The sequence below is a fragment of the Palaemon carinicauda genome, chromosome 7 (genome assembly GCF_036898095.1).
Source record: "Palaemon carinicauda isolate YSFRI2023 chromosome 7, ASM3689809v2, whole genome shotgun sequence".
Taxonomy (NCBI): Eukaryota; Metazoa; Arthropoda; class Malacostraca; order Decapoda; family Palaemonidae; genus Palaemon; species Palaemon carinicauda.
Genome location: NC_090731.1, coordinates 136,118,866 through 136,128,865, shown reverse-complemented (window position 1 = coordinate 136,128,865; position 10,000 = coordinate 136,118,866). Strand labels below are relative to the sequence as shown.

The following is a 10,000-nucleotide window of genomic DNA, read 5'->3' as shown; positions in this document are numbered from 1 at the left end:
AAAAACTAAACCAGGTTATTTATTTTCAGAAAAAGACAGGAAGAGGAAGATCTTGTCTTTCACGAAATCATCAGCCAAAAGGGATTCTTTTCCCTTTGGACGGTGAATGACAGAACCATCTGGTTTATGTAAAGGTTGAACTGTTAAGTCTATATCAAAATGTGTAGATTTAAGGATAGATTTACTGCTTTTGTTACTTTTACCTTTTCACAGAAGACTAAATTATCATCACGTTCCAACACCATTTCATAATTGAAAATCCGATTACCTACATTCTCTGACTTGGTTCGTCTGAGACTAAGATTTTGTTTTGAAAAATCACTGCACGCCCAGAAGAGACCAATTATACAGGTTGCATAATATTATTCCTTTGGTATATACATATGTATATATATATATATATATATACATATATATATATATATATATTTATATATATATATATATATGTATATATATATATATATATATATATATATATATATATATATATATATATATATATATATATATATATATATATATATATATACCGGTATCATCAGTAAAATCCAGAACACACAAGATGATTAAACAAACTCTTGGTATTATGTAAAAACATTTATTACTTGTGAAGTTAGTTGATCAGATCTCTATTAACCATAGAAGCCATATCCTCTTCCAAAACTTCCCAAACCATGATGTCCGGAAAATCCACCATGGAAGCCTCCAAAGTGACCAGGTTCTGCCTCAGCTTCTCTCTTTCCACGATATCCCCCATAACTTCCACCAAATCCTCCAAGGAAGCTGCCTCCATGATGGCCACCGAATCCACCGAAATGTCCACCATGGATACCTCCAAAGTGACCAGGTTCTGCTTCAGCTTCTCTCTTTCCACGATATCCTCCATAACCTCCACCAAATCCTCCAAGGAAGCTGCCTCCATGATGGCCACCGAATCCACCGAAATGTCCACCATGGATACCTCCAAAGTGACCAGGTTCTGCTTCAGCTTCTCTCTTTCCACGATATCCTCCATAGCCTCCACCAAATCCTCCAAGGAAGCTGCCTCCATGATGGCCACCAAATCCACCGATATGTCCACCATGGATACCTCCAAAGTGACCAGGTTCTGCTTCAGCTTCTCTCTTTCCACGATATCCCCCATAACCTCCACCAAATCCTCCAAGGAAGCTGCCTCCATGATGGCCACCGAATCCACCAAAATGTCCACCATGGAAACCTCCAAAGTGGCCTGGCTCAGCTTCTGGCTCTGGGGATGCAAGAGCAGTGGGGTTGGCTTCAGGCTCGGCTACAGGACTCCTCTTTCCACGATATCCTCCGTATCCTAATCCTCTACTGAATCCGATTCCACCATGATGTCCACCAAATCCAACATGGTGTCCACCAAATCCACCATGTCCAAAGTGGCCGGGTTCAGGATCAGCACTAGGATCAGCTGTTGCTACACCAAGTAGGACCACCACTAAGGTGGAAATAGCAATCTGAAAAATTACCAGAAAAATATTATTCCTGTTGTATATGAGTGATACTCATATTTTACTTAAGAATAATATGAATTATGATATTTAAAGAAAGTTATATGTAACCAATCATTTGCCAATTCTTTCCTCGTCTCAATAAACATTTTATCAGTTGAACCTTGCTTTGTATTTTGATAAAAAGTGAAAGACAAAGTTGATCTTATAACGTTTAGAACTTATCAGCTATTATAGATGTGAGACAGTCTCTCGAAATTTTAATTAAAATGCTATTATTTCTACCCTTTCAACATCCACAGTATTTCTTCATTCATATGGCATCCTTTAAATAAGTATAGTTAGCGGTGTAAAAGCTAAAATACTAAAAATCACCATAATGGAAATGGTATTGTCCTATTCTTCTTAGCTTAAATTGAGAAATATTGCTGAAACTAATTATATATGAAATCATTTTAGCAAAATTGAAATGAAAAACAACAGAGAGTTTCACTCACCGGAGACTTCATCGTGTGATGGTGCAGAGTCAACTGTGCTGATCAGGAGTTCCTCTGCCTTTATATACTGAGAAACACTACGAAATCTGCTCGTCATTCCGTTGTCTACGACTGGGGTGAAGGACGTTTCTTGCGCCTTGGGCTCTTGGGAATCCTTCGCAAATATCTCCTTTGGTTGTTGCGTGTGAGTTTATAATACGATGGCCATCCACTTCTCTTTTTTGTTCAATGAAATTGTTCAACTTGGACTATATAAAAACAACTCTTAGAAATCTTTATACTTGAAAAAAGTTAAAATCATATTTACAGTCGATCAATTATATGTGTGTAGGTATTTGAGGGCAGCGAATTGAGTACGATATTTTATCAGTGAGACTCATGTTACTTGATGTTTGGATTAATTTTTCCATTAAGAATTTTGAACAGTGCATGTTAACCTTATGCGTCATTTTTTTTTTAATTGTCCTTAATAATTTCTTGTTTTTATAATATACCTTGAAGTTGTTGACGGAAATATCTGAATCCTTTCCTCTGTTTAGAAAATGGAAATTATAGTTTTGAAAGAACTTTTATTGTTATCAGGATATAAACAGTTTCTTATAGATTTAATAAAACTTTTTAGTTTTGTTTTTTATTGTTCCCTTTTAATGTAAGTAATTACGATTAGTTTGTTTTACTTTTCAATTTCTATCACACGAGATTTCCAGGACCCAACGGAACCATCAATTCCAATTAGATCTCTGCAGTGGGTCACTGGAAGAAAACCTTTTCTTTTACATAAGCAAAAATAATGATGAATTGGACAGTCTTATTCTCACCTTTTTTGTTATATAAGAACAAACTAATGAAGAATTGCACAGTCCTTTTCTTTTATATAAGCACAAATAATGGAGACTGGGCCAGTCCTTATCAGCACCTTTCCTTTGATATAAGCACAAATAATGAGGATTGGTACAGCCCTTATCCACATCTTTTATTTTATATAAACACAAAAAATGAAGACTGGGACAGTCCTTATCCACACCTTTTGTTTATATAAGCACAAATAATGAAGACTGGGACAATCCCTATACACACCTTTTATTTTATATAAGCACAAGCAAGGAAGACTTGGACAGTCGTTATTCGCACCTTTTCTATTATATAAGTACAAATAATGAAGACAGGACAGTCCTCCTCCGCACCTTTTCTTTATACAGTATAAGCACAAATAATGAAGACTGGGATAGTCCCTATACACACCTTTTATTTTATATAAGCACAAGCAAGGAAGACTTGGACAGTCGTTTTTCGCACCTTTTCTATTATATAAGTACAAATAATGAAGACTGAGGTCCTTATCCGCACCTTTTCTTTCATATAAGCACAAGGATGGAAGACTGGTAAAGTCGTTATTCGCACCATTTCTTTTATATAAGTACAAAAAATGAAGACTGGGACAGTCCTTATCCACACCTTTTGTTTATATAAGCACAAATAATGAAGACTGGGACAATCCCTATACACACCTTTTATTTTATATAAGCATAAGCAAGGAAGACTTGGACAGTCGTTATTCGCACCTTTTCTATTATATAAGTACAAATAATGAAGACTGAACAGTCCTTATCCGCACCTTTTCTTTAATATAAGCATAAATAATGTAGACTGGGACAGTCTTCATCCGCATCTTCTCTTTATATAAGCACAAACAATAAAGACTAGGACAGTCGTTATCAGCACCTTTTCTTTTATATAAGCACAAACAACGAAGACAGGGACAGTCGTTATCTGCACCTTTTCTTTTATATAAGCACAAGCAAGGAAGACTTGGACAGTCGTTTTTCGCACCTTTTCTTTTATATAAGTACAATTAATGAAGACTGAACAGTCCTTATCCGCACCTTTTCTTTAATATAAGCATAAATAATGTAGACTGGGACAGTCTTCATCCGCATCTTCTCTTTATATAAGCACAAACAATAAAGACTAGGACAGTCGTTATCAGCACCTTTTCTTTTATATAAGCACAATTAATGAAGACTGGGACAGTCGTTATCCACACCTTCTCTTTTACATAAGCACAAACACTGAAGACTGGAATAGTCCTTATCCACACATTTTCTTTTATATAAGCAAAAACAATGAAGACTGGGAAAGTTGTTAACCGCACCTTTTGTTTTATATAAGCACAAACAATGAAGACTGGGACAGTCGTTTTCTGCACTTTTTTTGTTATATAAGCACAAGAAATGAAATCTAGGACAGTCGTTATCCGCACCTTTTCTTTTATAAAAGCAAAAACAATGAAGACTGGGACAGTCATTATCTGTACTTTTTCTTTTATATAAGCACAAACAATGAAGACTGGTACAGTCTTTATCCACTCCTTCTCTTTGTATAAGCAAAAACAATGAAGACTAGGACAGTCGTTATTCACACCATTTCTTTTATATAAGCACAAACAGTAAAGACTGGGCTAGTCGTTATCCGCACCTATCTGTTTGTATAAGCACAAACAATGAAGCCTGGGACAATCGTTATCTGCACCTTTTCTTTTATATAAGCACAAACAATGAAGACCGGGGCAGTCGTTATCCGCACCTTCTTTTTGTATAAGCACAAACAATGAAGACTGGGACAGTCGTTATCCACACCTTTTCTTTTATATAAGCACAAACAATGAAGACCGGGGCAGTCGTTATCCGCACCTTCTTTTTGTATAAGCACAAACAATGAAGACTGGGACAGTCGTTATCCACACCTTTTCTTTGTATAAGCACAAACAATTAAGACTGGGAGAGTCGTTATCTGCACCTTTTCTTTTATTTAAGCACAAGAGATGAAGACTGGGACAGTCGTTATCTGCACCTTTTCTTTTTTATAAGCACAAACAATGAAGACTGGGATAGTCGTTATCTGCACCTTTTCTTTTATATAAGCACAAGAGATGAAGACTGGGACAGTCGTTATCTGCACCTTTTCTTTTTTATAAGCACAAACAATGAAGACTGGGATAGTCGTTATCTGCACCTTTTCTTTTATATAAGCACAAGAGATGAAGACTGGAACAGTCGTTATCTGCACCTTTTCTTTTATATAAGCACAAGAGATGAAGACTGGGACAGTCGTTATCTGCACCTTTTCTTTTATTTAAGCATAAGAAATGAAGACTGGGACAGTCGTTATCTGTACCTTTTCTTTTATTTAAGCACAAGAAATGAAGACTGGAACAGTCGTTATCTGCACCTTTTCTTTTATTTAAGCACAAGAAATGAAGACTGGGACAGTCGTTATCTGCACCTTTTCTTTTATATAAGCACAAACAATGAAGACTGGGACAGTCGTTATCCCCACCTTTTTTCTATATATGCACAAACAATGAAGACTGGGACAGTCGTTATCTGCACCTTTTCTTTTATATAAGCACAAGAGATGAAGACTGGGACAGTCGTTATCTGCACCTTTTCTTTTATATAAGCACAAGAGATGAAGACTGGGACAGTCGTTATCTGCACCTTTTCTTTTATATAAGCACAAGAGATGAAGACTGGGACAGTCGTTATCTGGACCTTTTCTTTTATATAAGCACAAACAATGAAGACTGGGACAGTCGTTATCCCCACCTTTTTTCTATATATGCACAAACAATGAAGACTGGGACAGTCGTTATCTGCACCTTTTCTTTTATATAAGCAAAAGAGATGAAGACTGGGACAGTCGTTATCTGCACCTTTTCTTTTATATAAGCACAAGAGATGAAGACTGGGACAGTCGTTATCTGCACCTTTTCTTTTATATAAGCACAAACAATGAAGAATGGGACAGTCGGTATCTGCACCTTTTCTTTTATATAAGCACAAACAATGAAGAATGGGACAGTCGTTATCTGCACCTTTTCTTTTATATAAGCACAAACAATGAAGAATGGGACAGTCGTTATCTGCACCTTTTCTTTTATTTAAGCACAAGAGATGAAGACTGGGACAGTCGTTATCTGCACCTTTTCTTTTATATAAGCACAAACAATGAGGACTGGGACAGTCGTTATCTGCACCTTTTCTTTTATATAAGCACAAACAATGAAGAATGGGACAGTCGTTATCTGCACCTTTTCTTTTATATAAGCACAAGAAATGAAGACTGGGACAGTCGTTATCTGCACCTTTTCTTTTATATAAGCACAAACAATAAAGAATGGGACAGTCGTTATCTGCACCTTTTCTTTTATTTAAGCACAAGAAATGAAGACTGGGACAGTCGTTATCTGCACCTTTTCTTTTATATAAGCACAAGAAATGAAGACTGGGACAGTCGTTATCTGCACCTTTTCTTTTATATAAGCACAAGAGATGAAGACTGGGACAGTCGTTATCTGCACCTTTTCTTTTATATAAGCACAAACAATGAAGAATGGGACAGTCGTTATCTGCACCTTTTCTTTTATATAAGCACAAGAAATGAAGACTGGGACAGTCGTTATCTGCACCTTTTCACAAACAATGAAGACTGGGACAGTCGTTATCTGCACCTTTTCTTTTATATAAGCACAAGAGATGAAGACTGGGACAGTCGTTATCTGCACCTTTTCTTTTATATAAGCACAAACAATGAAGAATGAGACAGTCGGTATCTGCACCTTTTCTTTTATATAAGCACAAGAAATGAAGACTGGGACAGTCGTTATCTGCACCTTTTCACAAACAATGAAGACTGGGACAGTCGTTATCTGCACCATTTCTTTTATAGAAGCACAAACAATGAAGACTGGGACAGTCGTTATCTGCACCTTTTCTTTTATAAAAGCACAAACAATGAAGTGTGGGACAGTCGTTATCCGCACCTTCCCTTTATATAAGCACAAACAATGAAGACTGGGAAAGTTGTTATCCGCATCTTCTCTTTGTTTAAGCACAAACAATGAAGTCTGGGACAGTCGTTATCCGCACCTTCTCTTTATAATTTATAAGCACAATTAATGAAGACCGGGATAGTCATGATCTACCCCTTTTCTTTTAAATAAGCGCAAACAATGAAGACTGGGACAGTCGGTATCCGCATTTTTTTCTATATATAAGCACAAACAAGACTAGGACAGTCGTTATCTGCACCTTTTCTCTATATAAGCACAAACTCTGAAGACTGGGACAGTTTTTATCCGCACCTTTCCTTTATATAAGCACAACAATGAAGACTGGGACAGTCGTCATCCTCACCTTTTCTATATATAAGCACAAACAATGAAGACTGGGACAGTCATTTTCCATACCTATTCTTTATATAAGCACAAACAAGACTAGGACAGACATTATCCTCACCTTTTCTTTTATATAAGCACAAACAATAAAGACTGGGACAATCGTTATCGGCACCTTTCTATATACAAGCAAAACAATGAAGACTTGGACAGTCGTCATCCGCACCTTTTCTTTTTATAAACACAAACACTGAAGACTGGGATAGTTGTTATCCGCACCTTTTCTTTTATACAAGCACAAACAATAGAGACTGGGACAGTCGTCATCCGCACCTTTTCTTTTATATAAGCACAAACAATAGAGACTGGGACAGTCGTTATCCGCATGAAGAAGAAGAAGAAGAAGAAGAAGAAGAAGAAGAAGAAGAAGAAGATACATAAAAAACAAAGAGAGCAACATAAAAGCTGTCGACTTATCTTCAATACGAATTGAAATTGACTGAATAACGTTCACTGTAGAATTCAAAATAAGCAAAAGTGGAAAACCTAGAAAGGTACGCTGATTACTCGATTAGTAAAGGACATTCGAACTGCATATTTGTGACAATTATCAACTCAGATTTTCCCTAATTCGTAATACAGAGGCTATTATTATTATTATTATTATTATTATTATTATTATTATTAATATTATCATTATTATTATTAGTTAAGTTACAGCCATAGTTAGAACAGCAGGATGCTATAGGCCAAAGGTTTTAAACGGAAAAATAGCACAGCGAGGAAAGATAAAGACAATAAATAAGCTATATGAGAAGTAATAAATAACCAATATAAAATACTTCAAGATCTGTAACAACGTTAAAATATTCTTGTCCTATATAAACTATGAAGACCAACTCATATTAGCCTGTTCAACATTAAAACATAAAATGCAAGTTTGAACTTCTGAAGTTCAACCGACCCAATTGCCTGTTAAGGATGATCATTCCACAATTTGGTCACATCTGGAATAAAAATTCTAGAATACTCTGTAGTAGTCAGCCTTTTAGAATTAAAGGCATACCTGGTACTATATATAGGTTGGATTGGTACAATAAGAGAAGATCTGAATGCAAAGGATGTTCAGAATCATGGAAAATCTTATGCAACATGCATAAAGAAATGACTAAACGACGATGCCAACGAATTAATATAAAGATCAGGATTAAGAAATCTATTAGACGGCAAGATTTTGTCTAACAAATTAAGATGGGATTCAGCAGCTGACGATCCGAGACGAGAACAATACTTGAAATAAGGCAGAATTAAAGAATGAAAATATTGATCACCTAAAATCTTCAAAGACTTTCTCAATAAGCTATTATTTATTCAACTGAAAAAGAAACAGACCGAATGTGCTTCTTAAAACCTTAAAATTAAAGAAACATCATCATTGTAGAGATCTGGATGTTGAGGTGCCACTATCCTTGGCCTACAGTACTTACAAATATAATTTAAGTGTTGTTAGGTTTCAACTTCATGCACCATAATTTTCATCATGCACCAATTTTACCTAAAATCTCTATTAAGGGACTTAATATCCCCAGATATACATTCAGGAGATGGAATTGAGGCAATACAAGTAGCATCATCTGCATATGCAACTAGCTTGTTTTCTATACCAAAACATAAACAGTATCATGTGTACATAGTATAAAAAGTAATGTTTTAAGAACACTACCCTAAGGAACACCTATATCACTATGGTGCTCCATCAACGATAAACCTTTAGAAAAGATACACCTACTGTTTGAGTTTGAAAACAAGTGCCTCTTGCATAACAGGTTCCAAAACAACACTTAAATCAAGGCAAATTATATGAACTTATTGACCACAATCAAGTGATTTCTGTACAGTATTGGTAACTGTAAGAAAATTATCACATGCTCCAAGGACTTTGTCAAAGCCAAATTGCAAAGAAAGAAGCAGATGATTACCTCCAACATACCTATTTAAATAACATGGCAGATATGGAAATTGAGCAGTAATTATCAAGGCTAGAGCTACACAAACACATTTACCTAATGGAATAACATTACCAATTCGCCAACAAGTGCTAAAAGTACCTCCTTTTGCTAACTTGTGGAAAATAACAGACAACCTAGGAGCCAAAAAATTAGCAAGCAAAGGAAGAATACCATTTGGGTCTATACCTCCATAAGCGTCATGGTCCATCAAGGGTGTTTCAATTTTACAGGACCGGAAAGCTAAAGCAGATAATTTAATTTTCAGAAAAACAAGAATGAGGAAGATCGATTCTTTTTCCTTTGGACAATACATGACAGAGCCATCTAGTTTATGTGAAGGGTGAGCTGTTAAGTCTATATCAAAAAGTGCAGATTTAAGGGTAGTTCACCACTCTTGGGACTTTTGCCTTTTCACAAGTCTCCAAATTAAAAGACCTCTGAATATTCAGTGTTTTTATGTATTGCCGTCTGGGAGTTGCATAATCTTCTCCGATTTTGGTTGTTACTCAATTATAAAAAATTAATGTAAAAACAAACAAGTGAGTTTGGAACTCGAGAGGTTGAGTATCTTGACAGCTGTAATATAAAATATACTGTATATATTTTGGTTCCCAGACCATGGGACCAAAAAATAATATATATATATATATATATATATGCATATATATGTATATATATATATATATATATGCATATATATATATATATATATATATATTTATATATATATATATATATATATATAATATATTATCGGTATCATTGGTAATATCCAGAACATACAAGATGATAAAACATACTCTTGGTATTATGCAAAAAAAATTATTACTTTTAATGTTA

General features: G+C 35.3%; 1 protein-coding gene across 1 annotated transcript in view; it reads right to left on the bottom strand.

The window, feature by feature from the left end:
* Positions 1 to 616: 616 nt before the first annotated feature.
* The window catches only part of LOC137644554 (TATA-binding protein-associated factor 2N-like), a 15,986-nt gene continuing 6,602 nt past the window's right edge, over positions 617 to 10,000 (bottom strand). Inside the window, exons 6-9 of the mRNA XM_068377514.1 lie at positions 9,347 to 9,514; positions 8,707 to 8,809; positions 2,470 to 2,506; positions 617 to 1,484 (exon numbers count right to left, since the gene is read on the bottom strand). Coding sequence (XP_068233615.1) covers positions 636 to 1,484; positions 2,470 to 2,506; positions 8,707 to 8,809; positions 9,347 to 9,514 — 1,157 coding nt within the window. The 3' untranslated portion in view covers positions 617 to 635. The remainder of the gene's footprint in view (positions 1,485 to 2,469; positions 2,507 to 8,706; positions 8,810 to 9,346; positions 9,515 to 10,000) is intronic.